At 36.6% G+C, this 21,339-nt stretch overlaps 1 protein-coding gene across 2 annotated transcripts in view; it reads left to right on the top strand.

Moving 5' to 3' along the window:
* LOC137398559 (kyphoscoliosis peptidase-like) overlaps positions 1-21,339 on the top strand; it is a 60,847-nt gene that overhangs the window by 1,823 nt on the left and 37,685 nt on the right. For both annotated transcript variants that reach the window (XM_068084687.1, XM_068084688.1), the window contains exons 2-3: positions 5,301-5,415; positions 6,544-6,713. In XM_068084687.1, the coding sequence (XP_067940788.1) occupies positions 5,310-5,415; positions 6,544-6,713 (276 nt within the window). In that variant the 5' untranslated portion in view covers positions 5,301-5,309. The remainder of the gene's footprint in view (positions 1-5,300; positions 5,416-6,543; positions 6,714-21,339) is intronic.

Raw genomic sequence — 21,339 nt, forward strand, 5'->3', positions numbered from 1 at the left:
CGGGTTCCTAATTGATACAGAAAACTCAATATAAACTGTATATCGTCTTTATGCTGCCTTCACTTTTGAACAGTCGTTACTGCATACAAAACTATCTTTATGTTGGAGACTGGCAGCTCAATCATCAGTAGTCGCCATTGCTGCTGGTTTTTAACAACAGTAGGGTATTTCTCTATGCTATTCAGCTAGGGGACACCTGACCACGTGCATAAGGCTCTATAGGTCAATAACCATAAAGGCTGGTTCACAATATATCGCCATATCTCGGCGTTGATTACACAATACTTCGGTGATCATTGATGATATTCGTGATATATTTGTGATGTTCACACTATCACAAACCCATCCGCGTTTGCATCAGCAAACACTTCGCGGGGTAATGGTCTCATTTTTCTTTTTAAATTTTTGCCAAAAAACCTCTTTGTTTTCGCGTGCTTGAATCAAATACTAGTCTTGCAGCAACTATCATAAACAGAAATAAATAGTTCACGCTATCCACGACAGCGAATTACTATTGCCGAAATAGTTCACATTAAAAAGTAGTCGTCGAGGCAAAGTATTGGGAAAGTTTGACAGCTGCAAACATTCACGACATATCCGCGTTGCTTTGTCGATGGTTTATGGTTCACATAATCGATGATGAACACCAAAAAACCGTCGTCATGCGGCGATATATTGTGAACTAGCCTTTAGGAGTTCATATTAGCATTCAGCAATCAGTCAGATAATGTTAGCGGTGGGATTCCAATCTTGTGTATGCGTGAGCCTCGTTCATATTGCTCGCCTTGTAACTTCGCTGGCTTGGTCTCTTAGCGCACATGAGAATGTAAAATGACCCATCATACTGCCACCGATAACATTAAACACTTCATTACTTATGGCAGCTTGCCTCTAGGCTGTCTACCTTTATATATCATAATTATGGTGACCAAGCACGCAGTATTAATATATATTTATACATTATATTTATATATATCATAGTTATGGTGACCGAGCAAGCAGTATTAATATATATTTATACATTATATTTATATATATCATAATTATGGTGATCGAGCAAGCAGTATTAAACTTGGGTGATAAACCACAAGATTATCAACTTGACCCTCTCAATTTCATGAAAATAACAAGCATGCCGAACGTAATTAGTGAGATGTATTGAAGTTGTCTTCTCTTTGTAATGAAATTACAAAAGTTGTTACAACCCCCAATTGCCCAATTCAGTGACAGCGTGCAAAGAGAAATCAGGTTCGCTTTTAATTTTGACCATAATGCATGCATATAAACGCAACGATTGCCTTAGGTTTTGAACTAGCAAATTTGATGATCTGCTTCGCAAAATGATAATAACACGCGTTAATCATCAACTTGCTTCTTTGTAAGCATGTTGAAGGTTAAAAATTATAAAGTTAAAAGATATTTAACAGATTCAAGAGTTAAACATATGGTAAAAAATGTACAAGCGCTAATAAAGTTGTCAATCCCATCATAATCACATAATTAATTTTATAGACCAAACATGTCACGTCCTTTTAACACGCTGCGTCTATGTGTACACATGAAGCTTTGTTACAATTTAAAGCGTGGTAGCCTATAAAGCACAATGAAAACCCATTAGATGGCAATGTCCTGAGTTGCATCATAATCTGTTATCACATCGACATCAAAATTACAAAAAGCATCACTGACAAACCGTTTGGGGGTAAACATACTGATGCTGCTGAACGATGCATTGTGTGAACAAATAGATTGACCCATGAGAATTATTTCAGTTATGTGAAGCCATGATGCTTCCTGGATTTTTCAGTGCTGTTACTGAAGTATCACACGGATAGTTTCATTTTAACACAGATTATGAACAGTTGTTGGTAGCAATAACGTTTGTGTGTTTATTAGTGTTGCTGTGTATTGCTTAATGAAAAAACACTCTGTTAACGATCAAAAGTGCCAAGTACAAAAATACTCTTACTTCGTAACATAATTAAACCATAGAAAGTCATTTTAACATATTTTTCGCCAAAAAAATCTTAGTAATTTTTCTATTCACATTTTGATAACGGTGCATCTTAGATCGGTACAACGCATGCGCAACACACACACAAGGCACTTACAACACACAAACATTGTGGATACAACGCCGACACAAGTAAGCACCAACACATGCGCCACAACATGACACTGTTAACACAAATATTTTTAATAATATTAATGTGTAATAATAATAGTAGTAATAATATTATATTATTCAATATTCTATTTATATTTATAGTCTGTTAATAAAACAGGTATAAAACACTACACAAAGTATTCTATTTATTTTCTATTGACCGTTGTATCTGCAATGCGATGATACTGTATGCGCATTGTATCCGCAATGTTTGTGCGTTGCAAGTGCTTTGTATGTGCGTTGCGCATGCGTTATATGCGCGTTGTACCGACCTAAGATGCACCGTTGCCCACATTTTCAATTCATATTATTTTCTCTTGTACATATCTTATAAGCGAGAATATTTTGGTAAACACATGCATAGTGGTTGTATGAATCCCTGTTGTTACCTCCGGTTGAAAGCCAACATTGGATGCAACTAGACTGTTGGGAACGGACAAAAGTTGGATCAAGATCGTAATAAAAAGCTATTTCATCTAATCATAGATGCGTTGGTTTTATTTCTGCCGGCATTGCCGAACATGTTTGTTTGGAAATGTTCTGTTGGCTATGCGAAAGACCCATTTCGTCGGTGTGTGCAGCAAGGCCGTAAGCCTAGCTCACATGTAGTTTGCATTGCTATGAAGGAAGTCTGGACATGAAGTTTTTCATGCTAAATTTTTCATGGACATTACAGTTGTCGATCAGATTTTTGAGATCAGCTTTACATGCGAAGATTTCATGTCCATTTCGTACAACAGCGCAAAAAAATTGATGATTCACATGCAGTGTATCTGTGGCAAGGGGTAAAATTTATTTCATTTTCTTATTCAAACATATAATATAATATTTATATGTTTCACAGTATTAAAACGATTATTAATTTCTCACTCACTTAATTATGTATAGATGTTGCTATTGTTAATTGATTTGATATTTTCTGAGTATGTGTTATCTCAGCATGTAAACAAAACATTGGATTACAGAACAGATATTATTAAAACAATTTTCTGATGCAACGAATGGTCCGGATTACTACTAATACATTTAAAATGGTTTGCACAAACACCAAAAGTAAAATCGCTCAACAGTGGGGGTGAAAGCAAAGCCGTGGCACATGTCAGGGTAAATAATTATTGATGTACTAGATTGAATCTTTTCAAGTCTTTCTTTACATGTAGATGATAAAATTGTGTACCAAGCAGGTGCACCATACAACAATAAATACCTGATATTAGAATGTGTAAAATGTTTTCAAACCGTCAGCATTCAGACCGGCTGCATAAGTAACTTTTTTTGTCAAGACCATCCAAGACTGTTCATCCTTTAGTGTTAAAATGGCGTTGATAACCAAGTTGTAATGCATACTCTGTAAAAACTAAAGTTATTCATAAAACTCTTGGAAGATGCTGATGGCAATATTTTTAGAAATTTCAGTTGATTTTTTTAGCCATTGCTAGAGGACTACTGCACAGATATGCTGTAGTTTGTGGCCCATGTGATAATCAAGGTTTGGTTTTTTCCTGTGTTGTCTAGTGAGTTGGATAATTGACAGTGTTAAAATGTGACACAGGTGGCAAAATTTTGATATATGTTTGCATATTCATACTTTGTCTTCTCATTCCTTTTTTTGTCCGATGGTTAAATATTTATCGACTACCCATCCAACCTCTTCACAGAATAAAACTGTCTACTAAATTTCCATGTTTGTGATCAGTCTTACAGCAAATTAAAGTTTAGCCGTTAACCCTTTCGCAGGCGTGTGTTTTGGGCTATTTGGGAACCTCTGGTAAAATTAATTTTTCACAAATCGATTTAAAAAAATTATTGATACACTCTTATTTATGATATTGTATACGTTTGATATGTTTTTATGATACAGGTAAATACAAATAAACATGTTTCAAGTCAATTCCTCATAGAACTGTTTCTCTAGCTATAGTAGGTCCTACTTTTGGAGGCATTTGACCTGGCGGAGGCCTACACCACAGTCTTGACACCATGAGCTTATTATTGTTTCTCTATAGCCTTGCCTTTGCCTCTAGCTTTTGGAGGACGCCATGACAGTAAAAGAAAGTTGTTGCAAGCCGGGAAAGCATTAAGAAAGCAGAAACAAGCTACAAACAATTCCCAATTTTATTTAAAGACGTTTTTATTTCGGATTCTTTGTTTAATTAGTATTGCAAAAACGATCGTTTTTCTTTTTCAAAATGGCTTATTTTTTGGTTGCTAACAGAGACCAATCTATTGTAGTTTACTATTGGTAAAAAAAATTGAACAAAAAAGGCAATTAGCCAACCAGAAGTCAATTCATACAAAACCATTCGTGTGGCGACTTAATGGTCGCTCTGCCCATTATCGTTGGTATCGAAAAACGATAATATTGTCACTATGCCTGCAAAAGGGTTAATACTGAACCTCTTTGGATATCTGCTCTTAATAAGAATTTTCTAGCCCAAATTCTGTCAGTTAACTCTTTTGCAAACTTTACAAAGTTTACAAAGTTTTACGCCGAGTTAACCTTAGATTAAGGGTTAGTTCTGCTTTATTCAGCCCGATTGTTGCAGATCACTGCTATTTACTAAATTGCACATCAAAATTGCAGCCTTTATTGTAAGGCTTCCTTTGGCTAGCCTAACCAGGTAAAATGTTTGTTCTGTGTTAGTAGCCTTCTTTCCTGTATTATGTAAAATTATGGTCATGTGAATCACAGGTCATATCTTAGATTGTAAATGAGGAGTTGTGATGGCTATCTAGGGTTTGTTTTATTGGCAACTCTTCAGTCATGACTATTATCTGGTAACAGTTTCATGTAGAGCAAAAGATCTTCACAAGGTTTTACTTCCTTCTGTTTTACTTTACTCTTGTGTTTTAGCTGCTTTTGTGCTTGAAAAAATTTATTTAGCATTACAGATGTTGAACTGCTTGCAGATATTGTTTTATATTGTCCATTCCTACCCTTGAGCATACCCCTAGTCATTACAGTCAAGACATTCGTTGCCTAGTAGCAAAAAGAGTTGCCTTCCATTTTTATGATAAGAGAAGACAACTACGAGTTTTTACAGTGCTATAAAACTACACTACTGAAAATTGGCCAACATAATTATCATGGTTGTATTCTTTTCATAGCTGCCATATTAAATGATTATTGCAGGCATAGAACATGGGCTCGGGAGCATCCAAAACAGAAGAAGTTGTTGTAGAGGAGGCTGAAGAAGAAGTGGATAACTACAATGATCTCTACACCGATCAAAGAGATGAAGAAGTTGGTAAGTTTTTAAATACGTTGTTCTAGAGATCAGTTAGTTTTTTAATAGGTAATAATTACATGATGCAATTCTAAAATTTTCTATGGGCTGTCTTGCTTCCATGAGACTGGACACTTGTTAAAAGGGGCGTAAAATGTTTAAAAGGGAGACATGTTTTCAAGGGTTCTTCAATTACTAAAGTTCACTGACAGTTGAGTGTGTCGTGTGAGATCACCTTGCGTGATCATTATGTGCAAAATTATACCATGAGACTGGAAGGTGGCTGAGTGACGCAGGGATTAAGTCTGTTGTTAGTTAGATAGTTAGGATGTTAGTCTATCAAGCTAAAGATCAGAGTTCAATTCTCGTGTCAAGCAATTTTTTTCTGATACTTTAGGCGTAGCTTTGCACAGATGAATGGATGAACTCGTCTGTCAGTAAAAATTACCGGTGTACTTGACAAACACGTTTGGTATTAAACTGATATTACAACCTTGAAAGAAATAATTTTCTCAATGCCATTTGCTGACACGATAATCTACATCTGTTAGGCTTTTTCTCATTTTTCATGAGAATGAAAATTGATTTCAGATTGCTATGCTAGCAATTAAAATTTTGAAGCACAAAACAATATTTAATAATTATTGTTTTTCACATTTATATAACTAATTCTTACAAATTTCTGTCGTTTGACAGATTGTATCAGCTTTTTCGCTTTTAGTGTACATCATAATCTTCAGGTTGAAATATTGATGTGTGGAGCAGGTGTTTTTCATAATCTGCATCTGCAGGTGGACTCAATTATACCTGAGAGTCTGTTAGACATTATCAGTTTACAGTTGAATGAAACAATCATCTCTCCGAAATGTTAGCTTTTACCTTCACACGTATTTCGAAGTGTCAAGCTCAGGTATAAAAGTTATCAACCGTTTTATTTATCCCTTATCATCTTTAACCATCAATATCTATATTGAATTAAGTCATTCAAATATAACAGAATTGGTAATTTTTGTATCCGCAAAATGAACTCTAAGAAATTGCAGACGTGGAGTAGGAGTTGTCATCTTCCTCCAATCTAATACATCACTATACAAATATAATCATGAAAAATTCATGATATTCGACGCTGAAAATGGGCTTTTCTTGCAGTGGATGTGCCAGAGGATGCATTTCCTAGTCTGCAGAATTCACGTTTCTGGCAGGCAAAAAGCCCTGCAGAGCCAGAAGTCGACCCGGAGACCAACAAGCTTTTGCCAAAACCTTATGTATATGATGAGAAGTTTGTAGCTGATCTCATGGAAAAAACTGTAAAGACTGAGGTTTGAACTTTCATATTTTTGTTAGGTCAGAATTATTACTGACCAGAGCTTTGGAACATGGCGATTTAGTTGTTTGCTGGCGATTTAGAAGGTAGACGATTTGAAAATCGCCACCGTTTAAAGAGATGATGCCAATCGTATAAATGGTATAATGGTGTAATGGTGAATTATCTCCCACCTGACAATTTTCAGAGTGAAAGATACTGGAACTAAAACGCATGGGTCTTATAATGCACTCATTTCATCGCATTCCACAAAGACGGCCATTCATGAAATAACTGTTTCTAATTATCACGAACACAAAACTTTTTTTAAATTGAAATATACAAATAAATATCAACAAAAATTCGTAAGTTTTTTTCTAAGATTATAAATAGATGATTCGCGATACATTGCAATTTTATTTGGCGTTCCAAATTAGCAATGTCGAATCGCCTGGTGATGTTTGGATATCGTCAAACTATTACTGACATTACCGATGTTTTGTGTGGTATAAGCTGTCGTGTGTTGGTTGGAGCAAATATTCAAATTAGGTTTTGGTTGTATCTCATTTGATTTGCTCTAGAGCCCAATAAAAAGTGATGAATATATCTGGTAATTACATAGTGTTGAAACAAATTATAGTAATTATTGCTTTGAGATATGAGAAAATTGAATTGCGAGCTCTGTCCCTGAATGTATTAACTCATACGTTGAGGCATGACTGTAAAGCTATATTAAACTCGTTTGATTTTGAACCAGTTACCCGCCTTACCGTAAAACCTCGATTTGAATGCCATTTCTCTCATAGTAGCAATCAAATGGAGGTGGCATTCAAATAAAGGTGACATTAAATTAGAGGTTTTAAGGTATTTCACAATCTTATCGTGTTATCTTCAACTACCTGCAGTTTTTATTAAGGAGTTATGGTATGGTTTCAAGCTGTATAGTGAGTTAAGTGAATTAGTGTATTCTTATGAAACAATTTTTTCCAACACATGACTGTTTTGATACACGTATGTGGAGCAAATATCATTGCATAATATATTTTTGTGTCAGGTTTTATAATATCTACAGTGCCAGACAAAATAGTACGTACCCAAGTAGCTATGCAAGGTTTTTAGCTTTGGACATGAATAACTCAAGTTTGTACAGATAGACCTCCTAAACTATATACAGTCAAACATGGATAACTTGCCCTCGGATAGCTCAAACGCATGGTTAACTCGAATGGTTTTGTTTGGTCCGTTCCCACGCAATGATAAATTGCTTCAGATAACTCGACCTTAACTTCGTTAACTCGAACAGTTTTTTGCCCAACGGCTACCGAGACGGTTGTTATCGCTTCAGAAACTCACTTTATTTCACACCATAGAGATAACCCTCAACTTCTAGTAGTTTGTAGGCGTCGTTATTACCATCATCGGCAAAACATTTTCGTCAACGACTTTCCTAAAGGTTTGGTGAAGTTTGATTTTTACTAAAAATCCGCTTAGCGATGGTCCTACGAAGGCAAAAACCCTCTAGAATCTAGAGGATTAAAAAAGCTTGAATCTAAAATAGACTTCGAGCTATGGTAATTTAATAATGGTGCAATTGTGTTTTGAAATTAATTCTGAATTATCTTTCACATTTGTAATTTGCCAAAGTGTATTACGTTTGCAAAAAGGCTCTCTTTTGTGTAACAAAACAAAATGTTACCCTGGCATACCTTTGACAGTTACCGGTGACAAAATGGCAGAAAATAGTTGCTGCGGATTGAGTCTGCAACAAACTTATTTTAACTGTATGCCCACTCATTAACTCTGAGTTAACCTTATTCTGCTCTCTCACTGTTTCCTCTGTGCGAATTATGTGGATTCGGAGTTGTGCGTTCATTGAGCTACCGTGTGATAAGTGTTTCAATAGATATTTGCATGTTACGGATTAACACTGGCATCTTGTTAACAAAAATAGAGTTCTACATCAGAGGTCATAGCACCTCTTTCGAAACATCTCTAATCAAAGTAGAGCAGCTGAATTGTTGAAACGTTTAAAATGGAATAGCTAGCAAGGCATTTTCTTGTTGTACATCATTCGCAAGTACCGTTTCCATCTTTTGCAAACATGAAACAGTCAATAAATATGTGTGGGGTACAAATCTCTCTTGCCTGTGAATCTTTGCGGGTTTTCATATTGCAGATGATGCAAACTTAGGTATTGACTGTGTCATGGAAACATAGTAGTGTATGCAAGTAATAACTTTAGCATTTCTCTGCAGCTGAGTTCAATTAAACATTTCAGCAAACAAGGAACACTTTATAAAGCAAGTGATTTTGGTTATCGCAGCCTACATTCCCTAAGCTATTCGTAAAGATCTCAGGCTTGTAATGATGTGCCTACCCACTTTCAATGGACCATACCCGCCTCAGTTATTGCATCCTCTCCTACAATACTTCAATCAGCGCAAGACGGTCACAACTCTGCTGCAATTGTTGGAGATTTATGATTGAAATTCAAATGCTTTCCATACTAGTTCTTGTTTTTGTTTGTTCAAACCCATGTCATGCTTATGTTGCGCTCCTCCCACCCTTTATGTATCAATCGCTGTGTAAATGCATCAAACTAACGTCCCTGTTGTTGAGAAGTGGTCTTAGTTGAAGTAAAAGTTGGTCCATCTTATCTCTGTTAGACAATAATCCTATCTAGCTACAACCTTATCATCTCTTATCATCTTATCAGGTGTTACTGTAAAAATAGGGAATTTCCACAAATTTAAGATTTCCATTCGCCATAGGATGTAGATGAATCAGTTGGCTCAGGCCGTCGAGTTCCTAGAGTCTAAGCATTTTATTGATAGAAAAATATTAGCAGAATGTCCGGCGTTGCACGGGTATTAAAATCAGCGTTTAAACAATAACAGGTAATGTAGTTGCCCGCTACTTGCCATTAGCCTGACACAATGCCAAGGGCTAATTTGAGCAAGCTTACTGATAAGAGCTAACTACTTGCTCTCACACGCCGTCGTCACGGACACCCTCATTTGCACCCTCATAACGACATATATTGCCTAATGAATCCATCAAGCTAGTCGGACTTAGTTGGTAAGGGATTGGGCTGGTGCATGGGAGGTCCGAGATCAAATCTTCAGCGATATGGATTTTTCGTGGTTATAGATTGTAAGATTTTAATGGCTATAGTTGGACACGCACACACACAAACTTTGAGAAATATATATATACTAGCTGTGCCACCCGGTGTTGCCCGTGTAATAGAAGAGTCTTTGGACAGAAAATTTATTTGTATTTAACATGTAACAACATTTGTCATTCTAACTTTCAAACTACATATCATGAGAGAAGTGTGTCGTGTAGTTGAAATAAATTAAGAGAAAAATAAAAACAACTGTAAAGGTTTTAAAACTTTGTCAAACAACTGTACCTTTCAAGCTAGTAGCCTGGCGTAAATTCCACTAAGCTAGTTAAAAAGGTTAGGCCTCCAATGAGGGTAAGCCATGACTTTGAGTCTGCATTGTTGTCCAGCTCACCTGTTCTAATAATAGCTATAGCCGGAAAACCAACAGATAGATATACGACATACAGACAGACTTTGAGAAATACGTGTATATATATAAATTCATAATATCTGTATGAGAGACAACAAATACGTTGACATGACAAATTTAGTATGGACTAGCATATCAAACGATAACTATTTTACCACCCTCTGTTGTCAGTTCTTATTAGGTTAGGCAGCGCTGTCAGTAAGCCCTGTCAGTAAGCGCTGTCAGTAAACGGTGTCAGTAAACGCTATCAGTAAACGCTAACAGTAAGCGTGGTCAGTAAACGCTGTTTTGTAAACGCTGCCAGTAAACGCTGTCAGTAAGCGCTGTCAGTAAGCGCTGTCAGTAAGCGCTGTCAGTAAGCGCTGTCAGTAAACGCTGTCAGTAAGCGCTGTCAGTAAACGCTGTCAGTAAACGCTGTCAGTAAACGCTGTCAGTAAGCGCTGTCAGTAAACGCTGTCAGTAAACGCTGTTAGTAAGCGCTGTCAGTAAAAGCTGTCAGTAAGCGCTGTCAGTAAGCGCTTTCAGTGGACGCTGTCAGTAAGCGCTGTCAGTAAGCGCTTTCAGTGGACGCTGTCAGTAAGCGCTGTCAGTAAGCGCTGTCAGTAAACGCTGTCAGTAAATGCTGTCAGTAAGCGCTGTCAGTAAACGCTGTCAGTAAACGCTGTCAGTAGGCGCTGTCAGTAAGCGCTGTCAGTGAGCGCTGTCAGTAAACGCTGTCAGTAAACGCTGTCAGTAAGCGCTGTCAGTAAACGCTGTCGGTAAACGCTGTCGGTAAACGCTGTCAGTAAGCTCTGTTAGTAAGCGCTGTCAGTAAACGCTGTCAGTAAGCGCTGTCAGTAAGCGCTGTCAGTAAGCGCTGTCAGTAAATGCTGTCAGTAAACGCTGTCAGTAAGCGCTGTCAGTAAACGCTGTCAGTAAGCGCTGTCAGTAATTGCTGTCAGTAAGCTCTGTTAGTAAGCGCTGTCAGTAAACGCTGTCAGTAAGCTCTGTTAGTAAACGCTGTCAGTAAGCGCTGTCAGTAAGCGCTGTCAGTAAACGCTGTCAGTAAACGCTGTCAGTAAACGCTGTCAGTAAGCTCTGTTAGTAAGCGCTGTCAGTAAACTCTGTCAGTAAACGCTGTCAGTAAGCGCTGTCAGTAAACGCTGTCAGTAAACGCTGTCAGTAAGCTCTGTTAGTAAGCGCTGTCAGTAAACGCTGTCAGTAAGCTCTGTTAGTAAGCGCTGTCAGTAAGCTCTGTTAGTAAACGCTGTCAGTAGGCGCTGTCAGTAAGCGCTGTCAGTAAGCGCTGTCAGTAAGCACCATCTATTCCTGCTAATGAGCAATCATGCCATCCCTGATTTGGAATTTCCATTGCTCTAGGGATTCCATCCATCATTGCATCAGCGTGACCCAATTGTGTAATATAGTCAGTAGGTGGTTATCAGCTAGATCGACCAACAATCAGTTGTTTGTTGTCATGGTTACTATTTTGGCTTCTCAAAGGAATATATTATAAAATCGAGGGGTTTGGCGGTTGAGATGCCCTTGCAGTTGCAAGAGTTGTCAAAAAGGACCCACAGGGATATGCTTGTTAGTATGCAATAGTTGAGTGAGGGTTGTTTACATTTTTATAAATCTACAAGAGTAAAAATGGGATATCGGACTGTCTTTGTCTGAGTGAATGGAGAGAGAATGTAAAATCTATTCCTACTCGAGATAATACATTTGTCACCGTGAAGAGTATCTAAATCAGCCCTTACCAATTTATTAATCAAACTTTACGAAAAACCTGAAATAGAAGTGTCACGGCGCATTTGCAATGACTAATTTGAAAATTACAAATTAAAAATATAGTCGAACAATTTCAAAAAATAGCAAATGCAAAAGGTAATATTAGTTAGTATTCAAAAGTGCGCATTAAACGTGTGTATACGGTATATGATAAGAGCCATAGATAGCTAAGGATGGTATATCTCAGTGATTAAATGCGTGGTTTGAAACTTACGGTTACAATCTCTGTGAGTTGAAATCCAGCACGCAGCAAGCTTTTCGTTCCCAGATTTTAATAACTATAATTGGACAGGCAGACATCTGAACATGCGGCAGCGACGAACTTTGAGATTTATATATAGTTTTATTGTTAAAGCTATTAACAGCGTATGTCTGTATTGTATGTCTGTGAACCATGTTATCACTGACAATACCGATGTATTGCGGTAATCCTACAATACATTGGTAATGTCTGTGATAACATTGCTCAGTTTGACGCGTTGAGATGCTCTTGCAGTTGCATGAGTTGTCCAAAAGGCCCCACTTGAATATGCTTGTTCGTATGTAATAGTTAAGTGAGGGTTGTTTACATTTTTATAATTCTACTAGAGTAAAAATGAGATATCGATTGTCTATGTCTGACCGAACAGAGAGAGATAGCAGAGGCTATTCCTACTTGAGATAATACAATTGTTTGCGTGAAAAGTATTAGCCTACCGATTTAGCAATCAAACTTTACGAAAAACTGAAAATAGAAGTGTAATGGCTCATTTGAAATTGAAATGGCCCCTTTAAAACTACAAGTTAAAAAAAAAGTAATTGTAGCAAAAACTTGGTTTCTTAACAATTTAAAAAAACAACAAATGCAAAAGTAATACTAGTTAATAATCAAAAGGGCACATGTGCATGTAATTCTGTACCGTATGTATTTTGTACCTTTATGATTGTTTCTGCTGTTTGAGATCTTCTGATGGCCGGGATATTTATAGATTAAATTCCACAAAATTGATCACAGTTTAAACGTTCAGATCAAACAAAAGTGCGATTACGACGCGTACAGCTGTAAAAAGACCGACAGTATAGAGACGCGTAACGCTGTAATATGAACACAATAGTCGATATCAACATTGATATCGACATCATTTCCCATATATTTTTCTTCAAAGTGTTTTAACCATCATCAAGTTTTGTTGATTTGAATTTTGAAACATCCTGACAATAAGATCACCTCAAACATAAAAAAAAATTACAATTGATAGAACAATACTGATACTTTTTAGTACATGTAATTCTTCTATTGGACATAAAAAGCTAGTTTTGGCAGCAAACTGTAGCAAACATATTAATGATGCAAATGAGCTTTTATGCAACATTGGTAAATATTGATATAAAATAAAAATGTCTGCAAATTTAGAATGAATTAAAAATTGAAAGTGCCAACAAATTGCAAAGAATGACAAGCTATGATATCATCGCAGGTCAATTGCAAGGAATATATATCAGCTGGTAGAGATATTTCTCGGTTTATCAATGTATATATATTAAGAGATCTTTGACAAGTTGGAGACAAGTTGGCAGATTTATTGCATTCAAAAGGTTTAATATTGCTCCACCAGAAAAAGAGAGCAAAATATAGGCAACATTCACTTCGCCCATAATAGGGCTAAATTTATCTTCGGAAAAATTTTGACGAGCCATTTGAAAATACACCGCCAGCCTCTATTTGAACGCCGCCTCCAATTGACCGCCACTACCGAGGAAGAGTTGATAAATAGAACGCCATGGCGTTCAATTAGAGGTTTTACGGTACTTGCTGCCACTCTCTCTGGGTTAACTGATAAGGGGTCGATTAGCTGGGATGTAGGTAGACTGATATCAGTAGGGGCTCCGAGGACCGGAGCATTTCCTTCCAAATCGTCGACTGTAGACTACAGGGTGCATGTTCAGCTATTTTGGTAAATTGCAGGTAAGTGATTCCATTTTTATTCTGTTAAACAGTCGCTATTTCGCAAATTATCATATTTGATATTGTAGTCTTCAATAAATGTGCCGATATTTAAATGAATTTTTGATGGCGATTTGATAACTGGCCTTATTTATGAAGCTGCCAGTAGAGAGTTAAAGATCGGTATCTCACATTTGCAATGAAATATGTTTGTATTGCGAATCATTTTTAAGCAATTTCTAATAGATAAGTCTTCGGTGAAGGAAGTACTAGCAAGTATATCTAATACCAGCGTTTATGAGGATTTTTGTCTTCATGGTTGAAGATTATTTCAAGTGTTTTTGTGTTAAAGAGAGGTTATTATGTTGCACGTACCTTAAGACACTTATGTATTCGCGTCATCTAACTTTCGCATTTTCGCGGAGTCATCCTCTCGCGAAAATTTCATGAGCGAAACTAAACTATCATAACTAACAAGCGGAAATGTGAAATTAAATAGCTTTGTTCATTGATATCCACAATAAAATCGTAATATTAGAAATGCAGGTAATTTTTGTGTGTGGTTTGATTCATTGGGAAATTTCTGCTAAAATCATTATAGCTAATACACTGACTGAGCAGCATAGCAAAGCAAATTACGATAACAAGTTCTTTTTGGAAAAGCCAAGGCAAATGAGGAAGATGATGGTAATAGTTCAGTCACTGAATTTGTAACTGATGAGGGTGAAAGTCTGGTAGGGAAAGTCATAAAATTGAATAATAATTATTGTAATGATGAATTTTATTACCACTCAAAAACCATAACAACCCTGAGCCATGGCCACCGTGTGCTATAAATACTTGAGATCTAATATTGGTACCAAGTCAGTCATTGCGGCAGGGACCTACATGTCATTGATAGACCAAGAAACAAATAGCAGCAAGCGATCAAATTACATTATCGATCTCGCACACACATTTCTACCTGCAGCTCACAAATACAAACTAGTCCGAAATTGAATTTTTTTTCAGCGAACTGCACTTGAGGAATCTAATTATGTTTGTTACACTGCATTTATTTTCTGGTCACTATATTTTCGCACTCATCAGAGCCACGAAATTAAGTTGCAGCGAAATTTTATTCTGTATGCTACTCACGAAACAAAGTACTAGCGAAATATAAGTGTCCTAGGGTAGTTAGCTAGCAAATGTTTAAGATATTTAGTCATGGAATTATATTGTGTTGACAAGGATGCCACCATCTGTATAACATCAATCTATCTCTAATCAATTAGGTGACTACTAATGCAGTGTTCATTTAACCTATCAGCGCAATCTACACAAAGTTGTTCCTTTGCAGGTAAAAGATTTACCATGGTTGACTACAATTTGTGTGCCAAAGTTCTGCTTATTACAAAATTAGTTAACGGCCGTGGTTGTCTTTCAGCCAAACTTTGCTGCTGGTGGATTGTTTTTTTATATGTTCTTCAAGGGGTTATGTCATTTGTTGACATCATTTTCAGTGGTATTGGACTCACGGCATTCCAACACCATGTAACAATTGATGGAGACCCTCCTGCGCCCGTCAATCCTTTGATTAACACATGGATCGCCGGTTATGTGTTGTCCATTGGTGTTGCCATCAGCAACTTTTCCCTTGCCTTTTACGTGATCCGACAACTTTGTCGTAGCTCCTCAAATGCAGGCGGTGCTATCCACGTTTGGACAGTGATAAACTACCTTCTTCAATTTCTCATTGAGGATGGCATGATCTCGCTGGCCCGAATATCTGTTGCTTTTCATTTGGAAGCGGCGGAAATCCAGTTACATTCAGAGAAGGAGAGATTGTCCAGCATAGTCACTTTTGTGGTATCGTCCGTTCTACTTCTTGTGATTTTCGGAGCAATAGTTATCAAACTGCCATTACAAACACTGCTGTACACGAGCATTATGGTGCAACATCTTTTGCCTTTTAACAGGATGTTTTGCATTTTGTACATCCTTACTGTCTATGCTAATTTCACTTTCAATTTATACCATTTATCAAGATGATAAACCTTTGAACTTTACTCGTAATATTATCCTGCTTTTTAGCTTAATTGGCATTCTGTTTTTCATTTTACTAGTATGTATTTGTTTTGGAAGGTGTTGTTGCTGGAAATCAAGTCCCAAAAAGACAAAAAAGCCTTCTACTTTAAAAGTAGTAGTACCTACTAGTACTAAAGCACCTTTAGTACTTTAGTACTAGTAGGTACCAAAGTAGCACTAGTACTGTAGTACTAGTCCTACTAGAGCTTTCCTAGTTTTTGAAGAGCTTTACTTGTTATGTTCTTTGTAATCAGAGCCTGTGGCTTCGATTCAGCTTCGAACAACTTGAGCTAAGTAAGAGAGTATAGATGAGTATAGATAATATAACTTATTATATAATTATTAAAATATAATATCTTATAAAATTACAACAGATAATTTTACTCTTGTTCAGCCACACTAATGATAATATTTAGCTACTGGAGACAGCGCCTCATTTTCCTTTTGGCAGCCGTCTTAGTAGCTCATGTGTCTGCACTATCATTTCTGTTATTATATTATGCGTTTATATGTTGCTTTGTTATTTATTTGCTAGAAATACTCCATTTTACCCTAAATAAAACATAAAAAGGTGTATTGCTATTGGCTACAACTCAACCTAGTGTCTGTAACCTCTTAACACCCGCCTAGTGTCACTGAGATGTACAAGTGCCACAAAGCTTCATTTTGCATGATACATGTTTTCATTGTCTCGTCTCTTAACATATGTTGAAATACTAAGTAAACCTTAATTTTCTTTTTTCAAAATATATAACAACTGGGAAAATGCATGGCATTGCACGGGTATTAACCCTTTTGCTGCCAAAGACGCCTTTATGCGTTTTCTGTGTCGAGTGCCGCAGACGCATAATTATGACTTTCCCAGCGATTGCGTAGTAGCTTCATTTTATTATTCGTTGACAACATAACCCACGGTCTTTAGGACTTTCAAGGAAGTGACAACGTTGTTCGAAGATATTTTTATAAAATTAGCCTAAAATAACGAAGCAATGTTATACTTTTGTTTGAGAACTACTAACATAAAAACGAACAAATGTTGCGTGAGTTCATTAACTACTGCGCGCGAGTCAAAAAACAGGTAATTACTTATGTTGATGACATTATAGCCAATTCAGATTTAGATTTTTGTGATTATACAAATAATAGTGGTGAAAGTAATAATTTTGTAAGAGTAAGGAACATTGTGGACGATCGTCTTAGCTCCGTAGCGATCACTTCACATAGCTTTATCATCGCACAAAGTATAAACACATTGAATTTTTTGCATAGCAGTGTTAGTTAAAATGTTGGCAAAATAAAATATGTTACAAAAATGTTCTAGATAGAGTTTGAAATTGAAAAAATATTGTATACATATTAGTGTTGGGCCGGTATCTAATTTAGTGCCGGATCGGATATCCTTGCACTTTTTTATCGGTTTTCCCCGTATCGGTATCCTCGGTATTTACCATCTTCGGTATCCTTTGCCAACTAAGAAAGTTCGGTATTGTCGGTACTATTGTTCGGTATGTGGTTATCAGTGTGTGTCTTTAAATGGTTTAAAGTTTAATGGTTTAAACTTTAAACCATAACTGTCTCGAACAACTTTTATCGTTGTGCAAAAAGTAGCCTGTGCAAAAAACATTCTTTAGTCAGCAGTATATTGTTACGGCAAGGGGACTCCTTGTTTTAGCAAGCAAAAAAAAAAAGATGGAAATATAAGTTTCATGATGAATGTTTTTTATTGTTTATTCTAATAAAAAATATAGTTATTTATACAAACGTTATGTATAATAGAGAACAGATAGATAATGGCAAGGGGCTCTCTTTGTTAAATACCGTATACTGAAACAGTTTACAGAAATCTTACTATCACATATTGTAATCAGGTAATGTAATCACATAATTGTACGCAGTCCAATTAGAGTCCAGTCCCATTAAAATCTTTATACATCTTCCCATCTGTAGAGAACTCCCAAACCTTCGAGGCTGGTGGCATTATCAACGTAACGTAATATAATAGTAGATACAGTAAGCGTGGAAATTTTCATTGAATTTGTTCGCCAATGCGTGCTGAGATTAGCATGTTCGTCAACGAAGCGTATCCGGATATCCGTATAACCATTTACCGATAGGCTTTTACGGATAAATACCGATCATATCAAACCGGCCGTGGATAACTAGCTATCTCCAAAAATGCTTGGTCTCTTCGGATACCGAGAATCCCTCGGTATCGGTAAGAGCGGATAACCCAATACCGGCCCAACACTAATACATATCATGAAGCAATATCGGCAATTTTCGGTAAAATGGCTGGCACTAGGCCGATAGCTAATTTCGTACATGGTTGACAGCGACAGGGTTAGAAATCGGCTTATAGATAGTGACAGAGAATGTAGTTGCTTGCCATTAGCCTGGCACATTGCCAATGACTATTTTGAGTAATCTAGCCATATATGGCACTTACCAATAAGTAAGAACCATAACGTGCAGGAGTGCAGTGCCGTAGGGTATGTTTACCCTCATAGCAACATAAATCGCCCAATGAATCAATCTCGCGTAGCTTGATTGGTAAGATATTTGCCTCGTGAACGGGAGATTCTGATATCAAATCTTCTGCGATACAGATTCTTCATTCAAATATTCTAATAGCTATAGCTGGATAGAGGTAGAACGAGACGTCTCGAGTATCGACCGGTCTCGTATCGGTCTCGAGGTCAAGACGAGACCTGTCTCGACCTAACTATTGCCAAACTCGAGACAGGAAATAGAACTAAAGCCCTGCGTACGGCTGTTAAAAAACATGGCTTCTCGCGGTAACAACAATTTTGTATATTGTAATGGATTGCGGGCAACTGCCTTTAAACTTATACCCGGTCCGTTACTACCTGTTGTTATTGATTATGTTGGCCACTATTGATTATGTTGGTCTAATCATGTAGTCCGGACAACGTTCCTGTTAATATATTGTGGTCCGGTTATATGTCCTTAAAACAGATACCGTGTCGTATCGAATTACCCTCCGGATAATCCGATTTAACAAATAAGATTGTTGCGGGTAAAATGTCTGTATTTTATCGTATCCAAACACCAACTGCCCTTCATAAAATTCGGGCATCTTTTTTATACTACCAATTGCGGGTAAAACTCGCCCAGACAGGGAGAAACGAACTAAAGACCGTGTCAATGTAAGTCCGTGTTCAAGTAACAATGACATAATCATTAGTTCAATATAAGAATATATATGGTAATTCATATAATTTCCTGAGTACAATTTAAATATAATTCACATACTACAGTTAAAACACAAACAAAACTTAACATAGGCCTAAATGAAACAATAAAAATGAAAGTGTTACCGTGTGTTCTTTTAGTTGCGGTACTTCTTTGTAGACCGACGGCTATCGGTTTCATTACACATTTCATTACATTAAAAAGTAAGACCTAGTCAATAGATAGTAAAATATACATGTATAAATCAATATGTTTATAATAATTATTATCGATCAAGCTCAAAATTCTTAGAAATATATAACTTTGCTATTTTAGAGCTGTTTATGTCACTTTTGTCTACAAACAATGGCAAAAAGACATGCATATCGCTATTAAAATGTTGTATTTAAATCGTTTATACCAGGCGAAAATTCAATTTAAAAAGAGGTTTATCATTTTTATATATCAAGTACGCTAGTCCTACTGTAGTGAAATCATCACCAAATGCTCATTATTTTACTGTCTCGTGTCTCGAGTCTCGAATTTTTACAAGACAGTGTCTCGAGTCTCGTCTCGAACTTAAAAAACCTGTCTCGTTTTACCTCTATAGCTGGATACACATAATCACACACAAACTTTGAGATATATATATATATATATTTATAGATGTATATATATATATATAGATGTGTATAATATATGTATATGACATTGGAACTATAGGCTATATATATATATATATATATAGATGTATATATATATTTATAGATGTATATATATTTATTTATAGATGTGTATAATATATGTATATGACATCGGAACTATAGGCTATATATATATATATATATATATTTCCAGATGAATATGTCTTATTTTTACTACAGTGTGCTACTTAATACCATGTAATCCCTAATAATAGTTTCCTTCTGTCCTGTATCTTGTATGAGACACGTTTTGTTAGACTATATAAAAAGTTTTTTGATAAAGCAGCTTATGTATTCCCTTTTACTCTTAAACATAAAAAGGCAGCATGAATGCATTCTGTCAAGCTTCTGGTGCTTCACAGATAGGTAAACTTCAAAGCGTACCTGTCACGACCATATTCTACAGTCTACAACATCTGTTTGGCTTAGACCCAGATTGTGGATTCATTCATGACTCAACTGCTACCACTGGCTCTTTTGTTTTTACCATAGATATAATAAACCCTGCTATATTTACTATATCTATGGTTTCAACTATCTCAACATTCACCTTGATTAGCATTTTCACATACACTATGTTTCCTTGACAACCATGATGCGCTTTTGGAGTTGTGCGCAAGTATAATTACTTGTTAAGGAATTAAGTGTTTCAATTGACATTCATGGGATGCACATTTATTAGTAAAAAGACCAGACTGCATCACTAATTATTGACCCCATAAATCAATAAGTAAACAAGTAGCGATGCTGTCGTGTCCCTCTTCGCAGCCGTAAGAACTGCTAAAATCGCAATCAAATCGATAAAACAACTGAAGTGAAAAAATGTTTAGAATTGAATAGCCTGGGCTTTATTTTAATGCACCTCATTTAATGACATTTCCATCACTCGATAAAAATTTGCGAATGACAAAACTCGCTTAACTTGCGAATTTTTGCCATTTCCATGATTTCTTGCTGATTGGCTCAAACTTGAGCATCATGCAGCGCCATGGAAACTGCATAAATTGACCATGTCATGAAAACTTAGTAGTGTAGGCTGTGCCAGTAATAACTTTAGCATTTGCCTGCAACTCAGTCCAATTAAACATTTCAGCAAACGCTGAACAAGCGAGCTTGGTCCTCCATACATTATGCCTGGTTTCCATATCGATTGTGAGATTCCGGCGCTGACCTGCGCAGCAAAATGCTTGCGACGCTAGGCTCCAGGGCCTTATGTTCACATATAAAACTGCATCGCTAAACATAATCGCATAATCACATAAAATATTCGCTCCCCATGGCATTTCGATAATGATGACCTTCACTTGTATAGTGCATTTCGGGAAGGTTTTGCCTGCGACTTTTCACGAAATTTAAACAGCGCTGAACTCTTGCCGTGACCGCCAGCTTTACCCGGCGTGCAGGTTCACATTTCACTGCAATAGCCTGCGGTGCTGTCGCTGGCGC

The sequence above is a fragment of the Watersipora subatra genome, chromosome 6 (genome assembly GCF_963576615.1).
Source record: "Watersipora subatra chromosome 6, tzWatSuba1.1, whole genome shotgun sequence".
Taxonomy (NCBI): domain Eukaryota; kingdom Metazoa; phylum Bryozoa; class Gymnolaemata; order Cheilostomatida; family Watersiporidae; genus Watersipora; species Watersipora subatra.